At 38.7% G+C, this 25,000-nt stretch overlaps 2 protein-coding genes across 6 annotated transcripts in view; one reads left to right on the top strand and one right to left on the bottom strand.

Moving 5' to 3' along the window:
* Window positions 1-8,258, top strand: part of l(3)76BDm (trafficking protein particle complex subunit 8 homolog l(3)76BDm) — a 58,033-nt gene extending 49,775 nt beyond the window's left edge. For 3 of the 5 annotated variants that reach the window (XM_070136022.1, XM_070136023.1, XM_070136020.1), the window contains 5 exons: window positions 435-547; window positions 724-912; window positions 4,112-4,362; window positions 4,526-4,624; window positions 5,120-8,258. In XM_070136022.1, coding sequence (XP_069992123.1) covers window positions 435-547; window positions 724-912; window positions 4,112-4,362; window positions 4,526-4,624; window positions 5,120-5,408 — 941 coding nt within the window. In that variant the 3' untranslated portion in view covers window positions 5,409-8,258. The remainder of the gene's footprint in view (window positions 1-434; window positions 548-723; window positions 913-4,111; window positions 4,363-4,525; window positions 4,625-5,119) is intronic. The other 2 variants (XM_070136024.1, XM_070136021.1) reach the window with 1 other exon arrangement.
* Window positions 8,259-18,431: 10,173 nt separating this feature from the next.
* The window catches only part of eIF2D (eukaryotic translation initiation factor 2D), a 17,394-nt gene continuing 10,825 nt past the window's right edge, over window positions 18,432-25,000 (bottom strand). The window contains exons 7-13 of the mRNA XM_027353436.2: window positions 24,970-25,000; window positions 23,442-23,561; window positions 23,215-23,336; window positions 22,905-22,991; window positions 22,563-22,776; window positions 20,234-20,411; window positions 18,432-19,203 (exon numbers count right to left, since the gene is read on the bottom strand). The exon at window positions 24,970-25,000 is cut by the window's right edge and continues 148 nt beyond it. Coding sequence (XP_027209237.1) covers window positions 19,136-19,203; window positions 20,234-20,411; window positions 22,563-22,776; window positions 22,905-22,991; window positions 23,215-23,336; window positions 23,442-23,561; window positions 24,970-25,000 — 820 coding nt within the window. The 3' untranslated portion in view covers window positions 18,432-19,135. The remainder of the gene's footprint in view (window positions 19,204-20,233; window positions 20,412-22,562; window positions 22,777-22,904; window positions 22,992-23,214; window positions 23,337-23,441; window positions 23,562-24,969) is intronic.

Raw genomic sequence — 25,000 nt, 5'->3', positions numbered from 1 at the left:
GATATGTGTTCTGTTACTTCTTTTTTTCTTTCTTTCTTTTTCAAGGACAGATCTCGTCTATTAGTTACTTTTTTTTCCAAGTATTGCATACAGAGAGATAGACGGATTTATACCATAGGTATTGGCAAGGAAGGAAATGGATTACCTGTTTTTGTATTTAAAAAATTTCCTGAATATGGAATGGCTTGCTGGCAGAGGAAATTAGACATTAGAAGCTAGTATCTTATAGAATGAAATAAATTGCTTCATATTGGGTAGAATTTTTTTGTTTTGTTTTTCCCACTTGAAAGAAATCCCATGAAGTGTAGTTTCATACAGCACTTTTTGTGGAACTTCAATTCAGTACATCTTCTCTATTTGCAAATTATATATGCCTTCATGAAGTCAGGAAGATGCTTTAATAACAAATAAAGTTTTTTTCTCTGACTTTGCAGAGCAAGTACTGGGCTATGGAGAAAGCTGCCACCTTTGTGTCAAGTGCATTCAGCAACAGAACCCCAGTGCTAAAAAACTAGTCTTCTCACAAGTACCATTCAGTAAAAGCCAAGTAAGCAAATTTATGTAAATAGTTAGTTATCGATTCATAGGTAGGTAAATAGTTGCCAACATATATTAGTCCAAATAGAGTAACAAAACTGAAGTTATATTTATTGTTATCCCGAAATATTATACTGGACAAATAGTTGCAAACAAACATATAAACCCTTTCTGCTTCTCCTTTAGATTCCAATGAGTTCTTGGTGGCGTTTCACCTTAAGAGAACGGATTAAACTCCTGGAACTTTTGGCTGACCCTCCGCCGCCAAGTCCAACGGCTGATCACATTCCTCCACCCCCAACTCAGGCTCAGAAGGACACAGAACACATCCTTAGTACCAACAGTATAGATATGGTTCTTACTGTCTTGTGGAAGGTGGGTGAACTTGAACCCTTAAAATTGTATATGGTGAAACTATAGACTTCTTATCCGTTGGATCTAGTTGTATCAAGGCAATCACATGGCTGAAAATACAGGCATTAGGCTTAGATGAGTGGTCGCTCTGCAAGACGAACACTCATGTGCCATGATAAAACTGCTCTATGTTATTTTGCATAAACATTTTTAGCTTTCTTGCCATATTCCACTGTCCATACATGTCTTTTGATGTGATTGATGTTAATCGACTGTTATCCATATCATCTCTCTATGTAGTACAAAGTGCGCCACTGGTCACTGTGGCCAGGAATATGATGCTGAGCATGGAAATGGTGTCCTCACTGAAGCCAGCACTCTTCCAGTCATGGCTTATGAACATTACATTCCATACTTGCTTATCCTGGTCACCTGGCCCGCAACCATTTTGTCCCATGACGGCAGGTTCATGTCACCTGGCCCTCGACCCATATTTTTCCTCTATGTGGTCATGTCACCCAGATCAAAGGAGTTAATTCTGGAGGCACCATATTCTTGCCATGACTAGTAAGAGAAATGGAGTCTCTGTGCTGGCGCAGTGGTAACATGCTAGCAATGAATGGTAACCCCGGCCATTCCTTGCACATGGGGAGATTTGGGCAAAATAAAACAGACAGTATGTTGCAGCAAAGAATATCCATTGGAACAAATGGAATTAAAACTAAATCTTAAATCTTAAAATCTTATATTTTCTCTTGGAAGAGAAGGCCAATGCTATAAATTGAAAATTATTGTTATTGATATTACTCTTGTTATTGAGAAAAGACGTAGACTGGTGATTACTTGAAACATGAAACATGTAAATACGTAGTGTACAGTTGCTGGCCCCCAAAATGGTCTACAGTATGTTGCAGCAAAGAATATCCATTGGAACAAATGGAATTAAAACTAAATCTTAAATCTTAAAATCTTATATTTTCTCTTGGAAGAGAAGGCCAATGCTATAAATTGAAAATTATTGATATTGATATTACTCTTGTTATTGAGAAAAGACGTAGACTGGTGATTACTTGAAACATGAAACATGTAAATACGTAGTGTACAGTTGCTGGCCCCCAAAATGGTCTACTCTCTTTGAAACTGCGTCTTAAAAGGTCTTCTTGACACTTTAGGTCTCATGGGATAAGATGGATAGACTGAGAGGATTCATGTTGTGGGAAGGGTTAGAAGAGGAATATGAATTGTTAATTGAGGAGATTGAGGGGAGTTAGGTCTGTGGTATGAAGTATGGTGAGGGTTTTGAAAGTATATATCTATTATTAAGGTGTGCAGATTTAAATAATAGGTCTGAAAGGATGCCATCACATTTTTTACTCACCATTATAGTGACTGTGGAGCTAGTTAAAGTCATCTTTGATATTGGAAAAAGTTTAGGTATATATACAGCTCTATTTAGTATAGAACAGAGTGTGTGCATATGTGGATGCAAGTCTCTTTGTGTGTGTGTGTGTGTGCGTGTGTGCATGTGCGGATGTGCCTGTGTGTGCATGTGCATATCATTCACTTGAGCATACATGGTTCTCAAGGCAGATATCCTAGAGTACTGACTCGCACTTAGGGTTTTCAACAAAATTTTTATATTTTATGCCCAATTTTATTTTTTATTTTTATTTTTTCTTTCTTTGTCATTTAACCCATATTGACAGGTAAGGCTATTGCCATCGTGTTGTAATGATTTATGACTTGTATACACATCATGGCTCGCTCTAGTGAGTGAGCAGGTGAGCCAGCTATACACAACACACACCCTGCCAAAAAGGCTAGACAATTGCATAATGATAACATCACAAAATTCTGGCCCCATCATATTAGGGATAATATAAAGTGGTATTTATATGTTTCAAGTTTCATGGCAGTCACAAATAAATTAAGAGCATTATTTTCTTGTATTTCAATAGACCTAAGAAAATCCATTATGGTGGTAAACTCACAGACGCAGATCCAAATCCTACAAAACACATATTCTATGGTCTTGAATTAAGAATATCTAGAATGCGCTTGCAAAAAAAATAAGATTGACAGAATAGAAAAAAAAATCAATTAAAAAACAGTAAATTGTTATTTTAGGTTTCTCCAGGCCAACAAGAATACTCATTCTTTGATTTCTACCTGGCTATCATAATGCAGACAGAATTTCTGTTTTTCATCAAGCTGATTTCACTTTGTATGTGAAAAAATTATTATTTAAGGTAATCCAATATTAATGTTAAATGCATATAACCAATATTTTAACTAAAAAAGGAAAAAGAGAGAAAATAAATCTTCATAGAAATAATGTATAGAATTACATGTAGTTGTTAATAAGTTATACACATGAATTATATTTCTCTCAGTAAATTGCTTGCATTTATGGGGGATATTCTTGGTCAGTTCTGCACATGCTGCAGTTCCAATAGTCAATATCTGTTTTGTAGTCTTCTTGTTTTCCACATATGCACATTATAACATTTGTCAGTTCATGCAGAAATCATGACCATAGCATTAATGACTATGAGAAATCATTAGTATAGCATTACCACTTTCAATGTAATAAGAAAAGTAAATTATAATGTAAAATACCACTAATAAGTTGTTCATCAAAAAGGGGTGTGACATAGATTTTGGGATTTAATTTTCTAAATGCCCTTATGTGCATTGTACATCAGTCAGATGATGAAACTGAAGTTAGGAGCTGTAGACCTGACTCTAGGAATATTCTTTTGTTGGAATTCTAACTTGCCCATTGGTTCTGAGTGTATGTACTGTCCATTTTATTTTTGCTCTGTCTGTTTCATTTACACATAGATGAGTTCACAAAAACTCAGCCACCAAAGAGTGTATAGGCCTACCTTATTGTGGTGGATTACCCGAAACTTGATTTTGTGGACAGAAAATTACTTTTAATATTACTGTTATTTTAGCTATTAACAGTATTGTTATTACTGATGGTATTGTTATTATAACAGTAAAAAAACAGTTAGTAATAGAAGTCTTTGGAGACTAGCCATTGGTGGATCCATCTTTGTATAAGCACAATCTGTGAAATGAAATCAGTGGACTTCCGATATAGATATACCCGCCTAGTGTGAATTGGTAAACACCTGTTCCAAGTGAAACAGTTGTTTTCATTTATACAAACTGACTCCTGCTCATTTTGTTATCAAATTTCATGCTTCTACAGGGGGAACGAGGAGGCCACACCATCTGGGGACAGCACAGCATCTACCTTGAGAATCTGGGTAACAGTGCAAGCATACCCCAATCACCAGTCATCCTTACAGGGGAAGAAGAAAAGCCTCCTGTGAGAATCATCCCAGAAACCCCTCCTTCACCAATACAGTCCCCTGTCCCCCCACCGTCTCAGCAGAAACATCTTGTCAAAGTTGCTGCTGATTTTCCTCAGGGGATGGAACATGATTTTCTGGCCAATAGGTAAGCATAGATCATTATTAGTACCATTATTTAGATTACTGTAGTCTGGGTAATTGTTATATGATACAAACCTACTGCCTTCTCTCATTATGCAATAAAATGGTCCATTTTAGATAAGCACTAATAAAATTGTAATAATAGTACACTTTCATTCCTTGTCAAGCAGATTATGCTGCCTTGAGTTTGTGTTGCTCTTGTATAATTGCACTGCATGTCAGCTGTCAGCCCATCTCAACCTTTGTCCAGAAGGCATATCAAACAGGTATGTGTATTGGTCGTGTTAAATGAGGTTTGGTTATGATCGAAAGCAGATTTCACTTTTTTGTACAAAAGTATGTTCTTTGAAACAATACACCATATTTTCATTCTGTAAGAATGTAATCCATTCATGCTGGATGATGTCTAACTGTATTGTGAACTGAGCCCAAAGTCAAGTCGAGTGTCTTCTTCTGGGAACCAATTCTAAATTTTATGCACTAAATAGATATTCACTTCTTTGGCTCAAACAAAAGTAAGTTTTAATAGTCTCATTTCTTTTAAGAATTGTGTGTTGCAGCAAAAAGCATAGATAACTGTGTAAATCAGTTTAATTTTTCCCCTGAGTGGCTGCCTGCACATAATGCTCAGTGTGGTGTTTGATACAATACATGGCAATTTTGTCATGAATGGGTATAGGAAGACAGCTGTCTAATTATCATGAAAAGTATCTTACAGTACAACAGCAAAGCCATTTGTAGCACATGTCTTTGTTTTTCAGCAATGGAAATTCAAGCAGCCACATGTACTCCCCTCAAGCAAGTACTAGGCTCCTTTATGTGGGAGGAACTGTGAGAAAGATTTCCTTGGTGCCTTGGGGATGCAGCAAAGTTCCTGTACGTGCTCTGGTCACCACCCCTGGGACATACAGTCTTGGAAACTTCACTTTAACTGCTCTTCGGTCTCATGCCACAGTTTCAGAGTCCCCTGTTGTCCAGAACTGTCAGTTACAGACAGCTGTTACAGTCAGACAGGCAGTAAGAGTTGATCATCATCATCACAACACATGATGTTCTCATATTACGGATGAAAGTTGACTAATTTTATTTTTTCTTTCTTTCTTTTTTTATTTTAGGTGATTTGTCAAATGAAATACTAGTGCCTGTGTCCTAATGCTTGCATATTAGCCAATACAGCATATAAATTTTGAAACTCAGTGCCCCAGCCCTTTTCAACATTCCTCTGCTCATGCTGTATCGCAGCTGCTCTGGGATGTGGTTTCACTGTATTAGAACTTCTTAGACAAGAAAAGAAAAAAATACACACAGTTAGAAATTACATACCCATTTCACAAAAAATGCATAAATAAGAAAATGGTAATTTTGTTAAAAACTGTTGGTTTTATAATTAAAGTTGATCAGCTGCGTATGGGTAGGTTTCGTAAGCTCTAAGTAAATAGTTATGTGCGCTGAGAGTTTTATTTAATTTTAAAGGAATCAGGTTTCCCAGATCTGAAAGTTGGTAATTAATTTGTTGAATATCTATGTATTTTTTATTATTATTATTATTATTATTATTATTATGATTATTGATAGAATGCATTAGATTTAGATAATTTACTCAAGTATGGTAGGTAAAAGAGTATTTGTTTTATTTGGCAACAGATTTTTTGCAACTTGCCATAAGAATAATGAATATTATATGGTGCATTATATCTTCTGAGAGAAAGGATTTATTTATTATTATTTTATTGTTGTTTTTTTCCCCCTGCATTATGATTTCATTGTTCAGGAAAGAGTGATGTGTTCGTGTTTGAACTGCATGATGAGTGCCTTCAGAATTGTGTGAGAATGTTTATTTATAACTACCTGGATGTTATTTTGTTAGACTTTTATCTCAGAAAACAGTGGTGAATAATTATACTAGTCAGCAAATGTTGTTAAAAGGATGAAGAAAATGTTTATGATATATAAAAAATGGAAATGCAGATGTAAGTATATAGGAAAGGTGCAAAACATGTTATTGTCTTTTTTCCCATTCTTAGTTGGTAATTTTTAGTGTGAATATATAGCAAAACAGTAGAACTTTGGGATATAACTGAAAATTATTTTGTGCCAAAAAGGGAAAGGTTAATATATACAGTAAGCAACTGGTCTTGAAGAATATGTAATGATGTTCCTTTTTGTACTCATTTCAGTGCATTCCAGAGGGACATACAATCAGAAAATGCATATGTAAAAAACTAAGATAAATTCAGATTCACAATGCCACAGAATCTAGGCTTCAATACTCCTGTTTTACATGTGTCATTTTTATATTATGTGGATAGTATATACTTCTTAATGATATTACAGTTGAAAAAGTTTATTGGTAAAGTTTTGTTCTGATGAGAAAGAATCACTTTACGAAAGTATGCTGTGATGTTTTTAGTACACATTTTCTTGAGTATTCTTGAGGAGGAAGAATACTCACTATTGGAATTAATGTAATTTTCAGTAATAAACAACATGGATGGCCAATATTAGAAGTGTTTTTTTGAAATATCAATACAATTTTTGACACATTTATTTTAGGGTTCATATGTAAATGAAATCAGAATCCTTGCATTACAGTGTTAGGAACTCAGAAATATGAAAAAATATATATGCACTGGAATTTCATTATGATAATTTTTATTTAGGGGAATAACAATATCTCATAATGAATTTTAAGGCAGTAATGCTGATTTGAAGAACATTATATGGAGATTAAATTATAATTTGGTAACCTGAAAGGAGTGCAGGAAGCTTGAAATCTTCGAATTTCACTTTATATTGAGACAGCTATAACTACAAAACTTTGTATCATGGAGAACTGATACAAATGGTAAACTTAATTAGAAAATCACCAACCATTTTCATAATGTTTTAAAATATGGGGACTATTTGGGTACTGAGGACATATAGAACCTGAAGACAAATCTCTCAGTTGGTAAAACATTAGCAAGCCATGTGATTACTTAAAGTAAAGAAAGTGATTGCAGAGTATTAAACTTAATAACTGTTGTTTGTTATTTCTTTTCTTTCTTTTCCTTTTTCTTCCTATTCTTTGTTTAACAGAGGTCTTGTTTAGTTAAAAAATTGTAGCACTTTAAATCTGATTATTTAGTGGAAGCAAACAATGTTTTCTTAATTATTTAATATTCTTCAAAGACAAGTACGCTGAATGCATGCAGTTTGAACTTTCAGTTAGGTCTTGAGTCAGGACTATTTGCAGATATCTAAACCTGTACACAAATTTCAAGGATAAAACACTCAGTGATAAATTGGAAACTTGAACTGTTCAGTGGAATGGCTTGATGTTCAAGAATGGTTCAGTGTTGCTCAGCCTGGTTGTGCTGTGTTTAATTCCTTTGTATTTTTTAAAATATATTTGGACATAATGGTGAAGTTAACAGTTTTCTTAAATGAATAATTCTGAAAATAAGATCTTGGAAGATCTATAAAACATCAATTCCAGTGGTCGCACTTGTATGTACTTTTAGAAGTATGGTAGTATTATCTGCTATGCACATAGAGCATCTGTACTAGTTAAAAACATGTCACTTATCATGTTTGAGCATACATTAGTGTGTTCCACTCATTGCTCTTTAGTGTAAAGGAACTTTTTTTTATATGTACAGAATATATTAAACATTTTTAGGAAAACTTCCCTTTTTTAAATCTGTATCCATTCCATCTTCCTAAAATGGAGATTATGCAAATTGTTATGAATATATGTAAATAATATAATGGACCTTGAAGTTATGAAACCATTATATATATATGAATATATAGGCAGTATATATATATGTAAAGTGTGTAATACAATTTTGTGGAAAACTGTGTCTGCAATTGATTACATTTTGGGACCTTTGAAATAAAGTGTTTATGTTCATTTTCTCTGATACTAGTTTTAATAACCATGTATTGAATAAAAATTGTAAGAAAGTATTCATATGTTTTTTAAAAGGCCTCCAGTGCCTCATAAAGGTAAATAATGCTTTACTATAGAAAAAAAAAGAAAGTAATGGTAATTGCAAAAGAAAAGACATAACTTATATTTTTATTACTTCACATCTACTACCAACCTAATCCCTTGTTTGTTGTTGCGTGTGTGTGTGTGGGGGGGAGGGCTTAGGAGATGGAGACTGAGGCCCAATGTAGGGGATCGCCCTTACCTTCGGCCTCAGCCCTCACCTCAATTAATTTTACATGATCTTTTCTTTTCCCCCTTTCCTTTTCCTTCTCTTATTTATCTCCTGTCCATTTCCTAAGGTGTAAGAGGCGTGCTTAAAGGATGAAAGGTTGGCTTTGTGTCAGTTGTGAATGGCCTCCGGGAGCCATAGGCACGGTAAATTACTTAGCTTTAACCCCTTATGGAGACCTGACTTTTTCTTTTCCCCATTCATTTCAGGCTTACCATGGAAGATTTTTTACCCACATAAGACTAGCCCCCCTAAACCATTGCTCCTTGTGATCATTCCCGGCATAAGAGACGGTGAAAGACCCAGTGTAGGAGATTACCACTACCTTAGGGCTCAGCCCTTGTCTTAACAAATTTTACATGGTCTTTTCTTCTCCCCCTTTTCTTTTCTTTCTCTTCTTCATTTCCTTCATTCATCCCCTCCAACCCCTTGCCTGTTGTTGTTGTGGGGTGGGGGGGCTTAGGAGGAGAGGACTGGGACCCAATGCTGGAGATCTCCTCTACCTTGGGCCTCAGGCCTCGTCTCCTCAAATTTTGCAGTCTTTTTCCCCTCCTGGTTTTTGGTTTTCGTCCCTACTCCAACCCCTTCCACTATACACTTCCTAAAGTGTAAGAGCCGTGCTGAAAGGGTGAAAGTCTGACTTTGTGCCAGTCCTGAATGCCCTGGGGGAACCATGGGCACCTTGTTCCCGTTTTAATTGTCTAGCCCTTTCCCCTCGAGGGAACCCTGAGTGCTGGACTGGTTCTCTCCCTAACAAAGTCTAGGCTTACCATGGCCAATAATGAAGACGTTATACCCTTGTTAGGGCCAATGAGGCTTGGTCCTTCATGAAATAGCCCCAACAACTCAAACTCGCCCAGTTCCCTGACCCCAGGCTCTCCTTCGACCATGACTCTGAACACTGCAACTACTACCCTCCCGTCAATGCCTACTAGTACATTATCCTTCAAAGTCAAGACAATCTCCAGAAGATATTCCTACTCTCCCAACATTCTCAACTTCATCACCTTTACCCCTACAACCTTCTTCATTAATCTTCACTTACTCGCCTACCTCACAGACTATGATGCAATATCAGTACAATGCTACTCCATTCCTCCAAGAGGTCATCGTAAAAAAAAAACACCAACATTGCCAAAATTACTTTCCGTAGACATGACCTCTTTAATGTTTACATTGGTGGAGAATCCCTCCCTTTCCGACCGTTATTAACTTCCTCCCGGTCAATGTCAAAATTGATGCCGTTTAGGGCATCCTGCCAAAAACTGCCGTTCCACAGCCTGATGCCCTCTGTGCCCAACCAGGTCATAACCGATCAAACTGCTCTGCACAGTCACGCAAATGCGCTAACTGCAACAGCCCCCATAATATATTTTATAGGGGCTGACCCACGTACAAGTTTGAGTCTGAGGTGTCAACTCTCCAATTGACACCGTAAATCCTCGTCCACCCTCAAAGCCCACTACACCCGCTCCCTCCCCACTCAAAGTGACAGCCGATATCCATCCTCCTACAACTCATATTACCCTTACCCTCCTTCCTCCTACTCCCTCCCAATACAGCCCTCCCATCCCTTCCACTCTCCCCGTGGATACACACATGAATTCTCATGTCACAATTACGCCCTTTCCCAGATCCTTCACCTCCTGATACTACCCCCCCTCAATTCCTTATCTCTCCCCCTAGCTCCTTCCTCTTCAAAAACCCGCATGTAACCGTTATCACTTATAGATCAACTGAGTTATAGCTCTTCTAAATTGGATTATTCGCAGTTACCGTTCTTTCTTCTTATAACCTATCCATTATTTACCTCCAAGAGATTTTTCTTACACATCCACCTATACCAATTTCCAACTAGAATTTTGTCTCTTCCTCACACTCCCTTTATGTCTGGTCTATACTTATCCATCAGAAAACACCTTATATCATATCTCCCTTTCAAACCACTATCCCGTGTTATTCGCATTTTTCTTCGCCGTTGGATCATAGTCATTTCAGTCTACTTCTCCCCTTCCCACCCCATTGACTTTGTTGCCTTTGAAACTAATTTCCCATCTCCAGGCACCTTTCCTCGTACTTGTTGATTTTAGCTGCTGCCACACTCTGGGGTGATTCTATCACCACCTCCTGTGGCCGATCCCTAGAATGCTTCCTCTCCACAAATGACCTTATTCTTAATTCAGATCGCCCCATATGCCTTGACCTCTCTCTATGCTTCCCTCCTCTCCATTTAGATTTTCATTGGTCAGTTCTAGATCACTTTCCCTATAGCAGGGGTCGACAACATTCTGAACATAGTGTGCCAGTTTATAATTAATGCCTTCTTATTGATAATTAAACCTTGAGTGCCATTTGTTTTCATTTCAGCTAAATATATTTTCCTGCACATGCATAACATAAATGTAATATTTTTGCAGCATTTAGTATTCTTTGTAACAACAAAAACAAAAAACGTATATGTTTTACAATGTTAGATTTATACTCACCATATTAATATCTGGACACAATTGCTAATAGCAAGGCCAAGGCTACCTTCTTTATACAACGGAATTCATCAGACAGTGGTGTCTGGGAACTTAATATGAAGGCTGCATGATCATTTGCAGTAGTTTCCAATATTTATCGATTTTATAATTTAGCATATTGACCCATTCACTCATCAACTCCTTTACCCATCTTTAACCTTTTCAATAGTACTCTAGACCATAGGTCAGCAACCTTTTGAACATTGTGTGCCAGTTTATAATTAATTAATGCTTTCTTATTCATAACCTTTCATGCCAGTTTTATTTCGGCACTGTATACCCAAATGTATTTTCATGCACGTGTATAACATAAAGGTAATATTTGTGTAACATTTAGTATTCTTTGTAACGAAAAATCTGTTTTATAAGTTTAGATTTATAACCATATCAGTATCTGGACACACTGAGCTTCAAACAACCCTCAGAGTGATCTGTAGTAAGCCTGCAATGATAGGGGCTGAGGGTATGCTGCATGTGTGAAAACATTTGGCTCACTTTGGTGCAAAGGCTGATAGCAATGCCAAGTCTACTTTCTTTATGCAATATTTTCTAATATTTCTTGATTTTAAAATTTAGCTAACCATAATCATAAGACTCTCCCTCTCTCTCTCATATTATTTTCCTGTTCAACTTTTTTCTTTGCTCCTCTGAATATCATAGCATGCCATAGACAAGTGCTCTGTGTGCCAAGTCTGGCACTCGTGCTAAACGTTGCCGACTTCTGCTTTAGGTAGTTGAAGTATAGCAACTAACTACTAACTCAACCACCTTTCACTACCCTTTACTGTACCTTCCTCTAGTGCTACATGGTCTTAGATGTATAACACATTTATTTTGCTTTTGATCATTAACCACTAACCAACCCTTCTTCCGTCCTTTCCTAAGGCATGAGAACTGTGCTGAAAGCATGAAAGGCTGGCTTTGTGTTAGTCATTAACGGCATGGTATTCCCTTGGTTAACCGCCTAGCCCCTTGCCGTGTACGGGGATTCTAAGGGTTAGACTATTTCTTTTCTCCACTTATACCAGGCTCTCCATACCCAATAATGAAGTCCTCCCCTTTCAGGTGCATCAAAGCTTGCCCCTTCATCAAACAGCATATAAATTTGATTTCGTTGGTTTTCCCACTCCCGCCTCTCCTTTAACCATGGCTCCGACCACTGATACTAATACCCAACTCATTTCCATGTCGATGACCCTGCCCATCAGGTTGTCTCTCCGCGAAACAATCCTGGGTGGAGGGCCATGGGACAACCTAGAAAGTCGGTGCATGGGCAGATGACTAGATCTTTCATGCAGAGCTAGAGATGGGCTGAGGGCCTGCCTGATGGGTCACCATGAGGGACCCTCGTGGCTGGAAGCAAGGGGTGGATGCGGCTACGCATCCCTGATTGTGTTAGCTCCAATGACTGATTGACTGAAAGCCATAACACATGAACGTAATTTTTAAAAAGATATGCTGTGTTTTCAGATTAACTGTAGTCATGAAAACATGAAGAAATCAGGATTTTCAATTCTAGTCCTGCTTAGTCATTTCAACTGACAGCACTAAGAAATACATAATTGAGTATCTTTTGATACTAAAATTTCTGGAGATTTTTCCATATGCATACATCTTTCATATATGCCAGTTTGTAATATACATGAAAAGCTGAGGAAAATACACATGTATTTGAATAAAGCTAAAAGATCAAAGGAAAGTGTATTTTGCCATACGGTCAAAATTAAGTAATTCCCTGCCAAAGTAAGAATTAAACTGAGAAAAGGGTTGAAAATTTTCCATTATGGGACTATTTTCTCTCATTTATATTCAGTGACCTCAAACATCTTAAACCTAGTTAAAAATCTCGCCCTTTTTTCTGTTGTCATTTATATAATTGGTTAATGGTTAGTGGTTAAAAAGCAAAATAAATGTGCTAGACATCTAAGGTCATATAGCACTACAGAAAGGTATATTAAAGGGGGGTGAAAGGTGATAGTTGCTATGCGTCAACTACCTAGAGTAGTGATATTGAATGTTAAAGATGGGTAAAGGAGTTGACGTGTGAATGGGTTATGGTGGGTTTAGGTAAGGGAATTACATAAGCAATTCACGTGTTTCTCCAGGAGGGAGTAAAAGGGATAAAGGGGATGGAGGGTTAATGCAGGTTAGTTGGAGCTGAGGGGGATAGGTTGTGTTGGGAAGGAGTAGGAGAAAGGGGGTAGAGGGAATATGAGTAGGAGGAGGATGGATATCGGCAGTCACCTTGAGTGTGGAGGGAGCAGTTGTGGAATTTTGTGATTCGAGTATATAATTTATAATATTTTCAATAGTTCTGCATCGGAGTTGGTTGGAGAGTTTTGTGAGAGGACGGGAAGACACTGGTGTCTGGGGAGCAAAGGCAAAAGTAGGTGTGGGTGAGTATGTGGTAGGAGAAGGGGTGGAACGTTTAGTCTGTCTCCTGCGGGTAGTGCGGGGACGGAGAGGGGAGGGTATTGTGGCTGTAGTTGAGATTGGTGTGTCTGGATTTAGCGTGGCAAAAGAATTTGATTGGGGAAGATAGAAGGTAAAAGTGGAAGTAGGGAAGTAAGTAGGTATAGGAGAGAGTGTAGGAACATCTTGGGAAGGAGGGGGAGGGGCAGAGCGAGCGACATTACTGGAGTAGGGAGTATGAGAGAACCCTCGACGACGTGCTTCCTGTCTGGCTTCACGCAGAGTGAGACCAGTTTGTATCTGAGAGTTGCCACCTCAGACTCAAACTTGTACGTGGGGCAGCCCCTTTAAAATACATTATTGGGGCCCCCTCAGTTAGTACATATGCGTGATTGTGCAGAGCAGTTTGATCGGTTATGACTAGGTTGGGATCAGGCTGTGGAACGGTAGTGTTTGGCAGCATGTCCAAAACGCCAACAGTTTTGACATTGACGGGTAGGAGGTTGGTATGTTCGGACAGGGAGGAATTGTCCACCAATGTAGATATGAAATGGAAGGTCATGTCTACGGAAAGCAATTTGGCAATGTTGGTGGGGTTCTTTCGATGACCTTTAGGAGGAATGGAGTAGCACTGTACCGATATCACATCACAGTCCTTGAGGCAGGCGAGTAAGTCTTCTCCACAATCTGACCAGTCTTTGGTATCGATAGGGCACTTTGCTGGGAAGATAAAGACAGTTCCGGTACAAGTATTAAGGGTCGGATGAGGTTCTGCAGGAATGGGGTTGCCAGAGAGATCAGTTAGATTTGATAGTTATAGCTTCAGTTTCAGATGTAACTGTAACGAGACGGGAACGATTGGGTCGGGTACGGAAAGGGACTCTGTCCATTTGCTTTTGGAGACATTGTTAAAAGAGAAGAGTGTTGCCTGTGTAAGGAGCTGTAGGGGGATCACGAAAATTCGGTCCCATTTGGCTGGGCTAAACAGAGTAATCAAGATATTTATACAGCTGGGGGTGGTAGAAGGACGGGACGTGTGGAAGAGGAAGTATTGTTGAGGGGGGTAGTATTATGGAGAAGTGGAGAATAAAGCTGTAAGTAGTAATAAGGGAGGATGGGGTGATTGATGAAGGTTGTGAGGTTAGAGGTGATGAAGTTGAGGAAGTTGGGAGAGTAGGAATGACTCCTGGAGATTGAGTCTTGACTTGGGTGGATAATGTACTATTAGGCATTGAGGGGTGTGTAGTAGTTGCAGTGTTCAGAGTCGTGGCCAAAGGAGAGCCTGGAGTTTGAATTGGTGGGGCTATTTGATGAAGGGGCACGTCTCATTGCCCCTAATAAGGGTATTGTGTCTTCATTATTGGCCATGGGAAGCCTTGACTATATTGGGGTAAGAAACAGTCTACCCTTCAGAGTCCCCTTGAGGGGTAAGGGCTAGACAACTAAAACGGGAATACCGTGCCCATGGTTCCCTCAGGCCATTCAGGACTGGCACAGTCAGCCTTTCATCATTTCAGCACGGCTCTTACACCTTAGGAAGTGGATAGTAGAAGGGGTTGGAGAAGGGAAGGAAACAAAAGAGCAGGAGGGAGAAAAGGTCGTGCAAAATTAGTTGAGTCGAGGGCTGAGGCCCAAGGTTGGGGAGATCCCCACCATTGGGTCCCATACCTCTTCTCCTAAGCCCCCACACAACAACAACGGGCAAGGGATCGGGGGGGTGGGGGTGGGGATTTATATAAATTACATGAAGATATGCCTAATAATCTACATCTTATAAAAAAAAACTCCTGACAAGGACCACATCAAGAGATACCTTCAATGAAAATAGACCCCCAAAACAAACGTGTACTTTAGTTTTCATTTTGTGCTCTAATATTGCAAATATTCTAAAGATGGAAATAATTATCTTTCATTTTAACTCAATAAACCTATTTCATAACATTGTGGAAAATAAGAAAAACATAACTCCTTTTTGCATATGTCCTAAATAAGAGCTTCTGCATGATGTAATGACGTAGTCACTTCAGGAAGGTAGGAATTAACAAGGATGATTAGATCAAAAGGAAGAAGTGTGGGATTTTGCAAGGATAGCCATAGGGTACGGTAGGGATCAACAAAGGAGAAAGGTGGTTTAAGGATTATTAGATCAAAGTTTCAGGCAAAATGTCAGGAGTAAGAGAATACAGGGAAGGTTTGTTGTGACAAAGGATCAGTTTCAGGGGGAAGCGGAAAAGAGAATCAGGAAGGAAGAGGGATTGATGCATCTGAAGCATGAAGGAATGGGATGTGTTGGGAGGGGATGGGAGGAAGGGGTGAAGGGGGGAACATGAGTAAAAGGAGGATGGATGTCAACAGTTACTTTGAGTGTAGAAGGCATGGGAGCAGAGAGATTGGAGGATGGATTAGGTGTAGGCATATTATCTTGTGTCATGATTAGATAGTTTTGGATGTCTTTGGGTGTTTCTGAGGTGGAGTTGGTTGGGGAGTTCTGGGAAACGAAGGTTTTCTTATGTGGGGGAGAAGAGGGGACAGATGTTTTAGGGGTGAAGGGAGAGGTTGATGGAGGAGAGAACAGGGTAGGAGAAGATGGGTTGGAGCATTTAGCTTGTCTTATGCAATAAGCTGGGCGAATAGGGAGAAGGGAAGATACCAAGGTCATTTTAATTAGATTGTTTGGAATAGTGGTGGAGATTGGGGTGTTTGGATTTAGACTGGCAAAAGAATTGACTGGGAGAGAGAGAGGGTTGAAATGGCATAAGGAAGAGATACTGTGGGAGATTAGAAACATCTTGGGAGGAAAGGGGAGGGGTAGAGCAAAGGACATTATTGGAGTTGAGCGTGAGAGAAAAGCCTCGTTGATGTACTTCCTTTGTGTAAAGTGAGGCCAAGTTTGAACCTAAAAATTGCCACTCCCACTTATGGGAGCCATCACAATTGGCAAATGTGCATAACTTTGCTGAGTAGTTTGATTGATTATAACCAGGTTGGGCACATAGAGGGCACTGGACTGTGGAATGGCAGTGTGCAGGTTGGCCTAGACACCAACAATTCTAACATTGATAGGGGAAGGATAATATGGTCAGACAGGAAGGGACTGTCCGCCAATGATAATTTTAAAGGGAAGGTCATGTCTATAGAAAGTAATCTTAGCAATATCTTTGGGGGCCTAGCAACAGCCTCTATGGGGGATGGTGTAGCATGGTACTGATACTACATCATGGTCCATGAGGCAGGAGAGTAAGTCTTCTCCACAATTTGACTGATTCTTGTTGTAGACAGGGCAGTCTGTCAAGGAGATGGAGACAGTTCTGGTGCAAGTATTGAGGGAGGGATAAGGTTGAGCAGGAAGACAAAGTCAGTCAGGGTTGATAATACTAAAGCTCGGGATTCAGATGCAACTGTGACAAGGCCGGAACAATTGGGGTGGCAACTAAACAGGAATTCCGTGCCCATGGCTCCCCAAAGCCATTCATTAGTAGCACAAAGTCAGTCTTTAATCCTTTCAACATGGCTCTCACACCTTAGAAAATGGATAGTAGAAGTAGTTGGAGAAGAGAATGGAAATGAAAAGGGGAATGGGAAAAGACCATGTAAAATTAGTTGAGTTGAGGGCTGAGGCCCATGTCAGGGGTGATCCCTAGCATAGGGTCCCAGTCTCCGTCTCCTGAGCCCCCTTCAACAACAATGGGCATGGGATTGGGGGGACTCTCCAGAGGAGTGATAGTTCTAATCTCTGCTCTTAGTCAAGGTGGATTTGAGTCTTCCAATTAGGTTCTTGTCTCAATCATAATCTGTGCATGGCAGGGGTGATTTATTTTATTTATTGAAAATTTTCTGCTATGTCAACATCTAAGGTCATTAGCAGCATATACAAAATATGGCAATAGGGTGAGGCTTGGGGGTGAAGCCCCAGGTAACAAAAGCTCATACTGAATCATGATAAAGTATTGCAAAAAGGTTAAAAAGTTAACAATTTGGAAAAAATATGTTAGATGTCAAAGATTATTGAGCACTGCTGGTTAGTATGGTAGAGAAAAGGGTAAAGAGAAAATAGCAAATGGAGTACGAAGGCCATTCAGGACTGACAAAGCCAGCCTTTCATCCTTTCAGTATGGATTTCACACTTAAGGATGTGAACAGAAGGGAATGAGAAAGAGGAAAGGAGAAGAAAAAAACATGCAAAATTAGTTGAAGCGAGAGCTGAGCTTCAAGGTAGGGGTGATCACCCAACTTTGGGCCAAAGTCTCTGTCTCCTAAGCCCCCTACAACGAGGAGCATTGGATTGGGAGGTGGCAGACAAGTCTAGACCAACACCCTGACTGACTTTTTCTGCCAACTTTGAAAATAGTTGGCCAGTTCTTGATTGTGGTGATGGAAAGAATATTGCCTTATATTGTAGTCTTTAGCATTTTCCTCTCCAGTATCATTAAATGAACAACAAATGATCACTGCATTTCTAAATTCAAAATCTTGGCCCATTTTTTAAATATTCTCCATTAACCTACTTAGTCTGCTTACTCATTGAAAAAAAATGGATAAATCAATACTTGATTTAAATACAGAATACAGAATTTAACTTGTGGTCAGTCACTAAATAATGAAATTAACAGTTGCTGTCTTCTGTGCACTTTTCATAATCTGGTGAATATCAATTTGTAACTTTTGCATTTCATTTCTGTTTGACATTATTTATAATAGAGTTAATCTAAAATTAACACAGTAATTGTGAATATATATTATTTTGCTTACCCTCCCATACATAATACAAAAGGGAGCTCGTTAGCTTCCATTTCATATGCTGAAAATCAAAGTAGTTGAGTTTTAACTGAAATACTGGCCACTTGTCTTGACCTGAGTAATACTAAATCCATCACATTTACTTTTGAAAATTAACCAGACTTGATGTCAAAAAAAGAAAAGAAAAGAAAGAATCATCATCATCATCAACACCCACTCTACATGTTATCTTTATTATGTCCTTTGTAACAGATTTTGATTCAAATATCTATATATACCAAATTACAATGCATATGTTTTCAACTCATTTTAAAGGACACCATACATCTTTTTTTTTCTTTAAGCTGAGGTGTCCATCTGATTTACAACATTGTATATTTTCAAGATTGAGTGCCCAGGTGTTATGAGAATACCACTGCATCAGTCAAGAAAATGGAATTATTCAGTTCGGTTCATCTATGCACCTTATACATGATATTAAAGGCTTCCAAATGAATTCAAACTCTTTTGCTTCAAATTCATTATATCATTCACATCTGGTCCTCATTTTTTGTTTACAGAGAGAAACGATACAAAACTGATTAAGTGGAAAATTTACAATAAGGGCATCTGTTTGACAAGACTAAAAATAGGTAAAAAATATACACATCATATCAAAGACAAAAATTCACAAAATTTAATTTAAAAGAAAAAGAATTGAAATATTATTTTTGTCAAGGAATATTTAATTTCATTAGCAACTGCAGACTGTAAAAGTTTCAGTCAATTAAAAATGATGAGCTGCATTATGCTTTCCGAGTGCCATAAGTGTGGGAATTCCTCATTTATACTTCGAAACACAACATGCAGAATACAATCACAGTGAGCGGTTTGTCTTTTCAGGTGGTAGAGCCTCTTTTCATTTCTTCTTTCCTTTAGCTGCCAATTCCATGCCTCTAATGTATTTTCTTGGTATATGATACGTTTCTGGAAGGAAATAAAAAAATGTCAATTAAAGTTACTAACAATTCCTGCTGTTGTATTAAAAAGTGCTAATTTCATGGTGAAGACGTGTAAGGCATGCCCCACTCAATTGATTTTAGTTTTGAATTAATGACACTGAAAAATCATATTCTACATCAAAGATGAATAAGGGATTGATTTCAGAAAACCTATTACTCGGCTATCATATTATGCACAGTATAAAAATATGAATACCAAATAATGTGGTCTATTAGATACACAGTGCAATTCACACAACGGATTTCAAACAAGGTGATCTAAACAAAATATTTGAGAAAATAACCCTCTGGCGTTGGGTGCATGGATTGTCCACTGTTATTTTCTGTAAACTGTCAATTTCATATAGATAATAATAATGCTACCATTATCATTATTAACAACAATATCATTAATGACATAACTATTATTTCAATGTTAATAATGATACTGATAGTAATTATGGTAAAACCTTTTTTTGGGATAGCATGTCTGATAGGCCTTGGTGACCAAGCATCTACAAGTATGTGTAAACAAAATTAACCCAGTGCCGAAGGGTAAAAATGTTTGGCAAGTGGACGTAAGAACGGAATTGTTGGCACACATCGGCAGTTTCCCGTTTGCGCCCAGCTCAATCGATAGTTTGCGAGTGACATTTGGCACCTAAAAGCTTTTATTTTGCTATAATTTATAAAGATATTATAATTTTGAAGGTTTACCTTCATTATAGGTGCCATTGCCTAAAACCCTAAAATATAAATGAAGCTGCTACTATCGGAGAAAAACAAACTCCATCTGACAAGCCATCTGTTTTTCGGTCCACAACAGCCATGGAATGTACGTTCATGCCACCCGTCGGCTACGGGTTAACCTAAAATCACAGAGGATACAGGGAGGGTGGTGTGAAGAGTGAATGAGTGAGAAAGAGAAAGAGAGTGAAAGAAAAAAAAAAAAAAAGAATGAAGAGAAAGAAAGAAAGATAGATGTACACTTCCACCTTCATATACAGCTGCCTTACCTAACAACAACTTAGAGACAAAGGCAACTTGGTTTCCCTGTACAAGTACTTGTGTTGTTCCTTGGGGTTTGTGCTCGGCTGGTCCTACACTGGTGCTTGCTGCAACTCCAACCTGAATCTGATGAGCAAATTCTGCTTCGTCGATGCCATAAATGTTTGCATTGTATATCAAAGTTACCTGCAATCAAAAATTGGATTTATTTTCTGGTTAGTTTTAATTGTTTTTCCCTACACAGTGTACACTCTTTTATATTTAATTCAATGTTGTATGCTATAAAATCTTAAATAAACAATTCAATGACCTGTTCCTATAATTAATGATAAAAATAATTGTAAACCGATCATATACAATAAAAGCAATTCAAAAATTCAAACCCTTCCACAATGTTTGACAAAAGAACTATTGTAGCCGACCCCCGCAACCTGCAGCGCAGAATACTTTCCCCAGGTTGGGTCCAGGTCCACAGCCTGTCCTCTTGCCCTCACCATCAGCAGCTTCTCGACGACACATACCGAGACCTGATTGGTTGACCACGGACACCTCACGGCTCGCCCACTGGACCGCAGGCTCCCCTTGTTCCCGGGTGGCTGGCAGAGCTCAGACCCACTTAAGCTCCCGCACCCGGGCCGAGTTCATCACTCACGATCCTCCAGCCGAGCAAGACACAGCAAGCAGCAACTAGGCCTACCCAGGCCTTAGCCGATGGGTGAACCGTCCCGGCTCTCCCTGGCGATCTCCAGCACACCAGCCATACATGTGGGCACTCACACCCACACCCAAAAGCTCCTTAAAGAGATGATTGACACCAGCCTATGGCAGATACCAATCCATTGCCATACTGGTGACTTTCCGGAGTGACACAAATACCCAGCCTTTTGGAGTATCACGGTTATCGCTCACTTGCTTAGCTCCCTCAATGGAGGGGGAGTACCTGTAGCCAACCCCCGCAACCTGCAGCGCAGCATACTTCCCCCAGGTTGGGTCCAGGTCCACAGCCTGTCCTCTCGCCCTCACCATCAGCAGCTTCTCGACGACACATACCGGGACCTGATTGGTTGACCACGGACACCTCACAGCTCGCCCATTGGACCGCAGGCTCCCCTCGTTCCCGGGTGGCTGGCACAGCTCAGACTCACTTAAGCTCCCGCACCCGGGCCGAGTTCATCACTCACGATCCTCTAGCCGAGCAAGACACAGCAAGCAGCAACTAGGCCTACCCAGGCCTTAGCCGACGGGTGAGCCATCCCGGCTCTCCCCGGCGATCTCCAGCACACCAGCCATACCTGTGGGCACTCACACCCACACCCACACCCAAAAGCTCCTTAAAGAGATGATTGACACCAGCCTATGGCGGATACCAATCCATTGCCATACTATTAACCCATTGGATTTGGGTGCCTCGCAGCTAGCACATGTCTTATAGTCCCAGTCCACGTGAACACTAATGCATAGTATCAAGATTTCTTGCCTCCTCTTTATATACACAGTTTTACCATTTTCCAAGGTCTGCACTTGTCATTTGTTATGCTGTAACAAATTCCTATACTCAATCCACTCCTACCAACTACTCAACACACCATCACACAATGACCTAGGAATCACACTACACACCAACATGAAGTTCCACACACATATAGACAACATACAACACGAAGCAAACAGAAAACTGGGTACAGATGATGTAAAAACTCAGCTTACAACATATTTGTCTATCCAACACTGAAGTATTGCACAGCAGTGTGGTACCCACACATGCAAACAAATATTGCAGCAGTCAGGTTCATTCCAAACAATTGCACTAAAACTTCCGGCATCATAACATGTATGAAACTACTTAATATGGACACCCTCACAATGCACAGCCAAACACAGATTTTACATCTTTCAAAATCATAAGTGTCCTTGCTATAGTTGGCACTCTTCTAGACATGGCTCATCCTTGTTTCCCAGTGGAAATAATGCAAAAGATCCTTTCAAAAAGCCCACTGAGTCTAATTTCCCTCCAAGTGTATTCACAGCCACATGTCCACACCATCTACCACTCAATTACAATATCATGGTGATGTGTGCTCGTCATCCCAATTTTTTCCATAATGACACATTCCCATCATCTGCTACTCAGCCAAAAAAAATTATGACATGACATCCATGTCAACTTTTTTCAATGCAGAAAAAACGAATGACAGAAAGAAAGAAAAAAAGGAAAAAGGCTAAACTAATTCATCTGAAAGGTATGATGACAATTTAGAAATCCAAGCATTTTATGGATGAAATCACATTTGATAACACTCACTAGCATAACAGTGAAATTAGCAAAATAAAGTATACCTTTTTATTTCCACTTCTCTTGGCAACATTGATTTCTATTGGTTCCAGTTTGCCCTTCCTGATAACCGGATTAAATCCTGGTCTAGTAATTCTTATTGCAGGTGCCATCTTGCCTAGCATGCGGGAAAAGATCTCGTCCCAGCGCAACTGCTCTTTATAACCTTCCTTCCTGTTCACAACAGCTTCGTGGAGCACTGGGTCTAGGTTAACCATCCTTAGAAAAAGAAAAGAGACAGAATCTTAGCAAAATGAGCTTTATAGCAATGTAATACAATATTAAAGATGTGAAAGTTACTAAGCATATATATACTAGAGATATGCTCTGTTGAAATGCATGCTTACCTGTCATCTTTCTTCTGGAGACCTTTCTTCTTTATATAACTGGTGACTATTTCTCTGACTTCCTTTGTTACCAAGACATCACCTTTGCTGAAACAAAAAGCATCACAAATGAAATTTCATTGGATACATAGTATAATTTCCTGGTCTATTTACTTTAAAATTCAGATGGCAAGATATACAAAATTGTAAAACAATATTTAGTATAAGCTTTCTTTAGTTCCAGGCAATTACATTTTCCTTTTTCATAAACTTATTGAGAACCCATTTTGCATAAACATTAAGAAATACAAATCCTTGCATCAAAATTTACCAAAGACCATTGGCTTTATAGAACTGCAATGTATCCCCAGACACTTGATAGACCTCCTCAATCTGGGGGGGAGTAAAAGTACGAGCACCACTATTGGTCACTTGTTTGACTGTAGTTTCCTCCTGAAATAATAAATAGTTTTAAAACTAGGTACAATCAATTCTTACAAATGTACATATCTTCATATCCAAGTATAGAAGCCAAAATATCATGCAAAGGAAACTCACCATATCTACAACAAAGCTTATGAGGTCGTCATGGACCCAGTTCACAGCCGTGATATTTTCCACACCTTTTGGGAATTCTTTCACTTGTATTATCTCTTGTTTTGCCATTTCATTCAAGAACTGGAAAAAATATATAATAAATCAATAAATACTGAGGTAATCTGTGACAGTAATCAGTCCAAATACACACGGCATTTGAAGTTAATGTCTTAGGGAGAATAAGAAAAAGATATGTGGAAGGCTACTGTTAACCCCTTGGATCCTGTTCCTTAATGGCAATCATATGGACCAAAATACAGGCATTAGGATTAATTGAACAGCTAGTGTGCTAGGTGCGCAGCTTGTAGGCTGGCAATTGTAAACACTGTACATGACAAGACTCTATGCCTCCTCTTTTAACATATCAGCATGTATTTTTTTCTTTTTCTTTTTCTTTTTCTTCCAAAGTCCATATTTGTCATTTGATTTGCTGTATCCAGATGCAATAGACTGTGTTCTTTGCACAGATTCCATATTATGCCTCTAGGTAGTAAATAACTCAGTGCAAGAAAAATAAAAGTATGTAACATTTTGTTATTTGTATCATTAATTTTTTTTTCATAATATTCAATTTGTGTTCTGTAATACAACCTGTACTGCTGGTAAGGAATAGGATGCTGAGCATGGAAATGGCATCCTCCCTGGAGCAATGCTCTTCCAATCATGGCTCAGAGTCATAATGGGAATAATGCAAGAGCCCCTGTCTAAATGCCAAATTCCAGCTGAAATGCTCATAACAGCATGTTTGCATCACCTGCCCCTCAAGCCAAAATTTTCATGACATGATGGGGAAATACAAAGAAGAAATTGCAAAAATGAAAGAACTGAGGGGAGGAAGAGGAATAAGGGGAGAGGAGGAGAGGAATAAGAGGGAGACTAATAAAGAAAATAATGATAAATCCCTTCCTTAATGAAACTGCATTTTACATGCAACTAAAAACCTATGGTTACTAGATCTGTGACAGTTATACATTTGCACAAAATAAGATGATGGCAGTAAATGGGACTTCATAATGCTTAGTTGGGCTAGTTCTGAGAACCCTGTGATGGCAATAGGTCTGTGCTTAGTCAACAAACAGTAACAGCCATGAGCTTCCACCTGTGTGAAACTGGTTTATTTGATGGAGATTCTTTCAGTGGTAAATTAATTCAATTCATTGGCTTATGCTATTTATATATATCTTCTCAGGTTGTCTAACTGCCACTATGGAGTGCATGGCCAGAATTTTTTTCATCTAGCAATTTCTTTATATTTGTCAATTATTATTTCTTTTCATGAAAGTCGCATCTAGTCTGTCCAATTGTGATGGGGAATTCATTCCTCACTGTAATGCGATATACTGTAATATTTTTTTCTTACAAATCTAAAATATTGTTGCATTTGTGCAATCACCAGTGTAAAAACAAAGTCACAAATTGAAAAGTTTGGATGTGGTAAGAATATATACAATCCTTTACAAGAAGATAAAGAAGAAAACCAAAATTATACCTTAGTTAATTTTTTATATGAAGACTTCTTA

The sequence above is a fragment of the Penaeus vannamei genome, chromosome 21 (assembly GCF_042767895.1).
Source record: "Penaeus vannamei isolate JL-2024 chromosome 21, ASM4276789v1, whole genome shotgun sequence".
Taxonomy (NCBI): Eukaryota; Metazoa; Arthropoda; class Malacostraca; order Decapoda; family Penaeidae; genus Penaeus; species Penaeus vannamei.
This window is presented reverse-complemented; position numbering and strand designations above follow the sequence as displayed.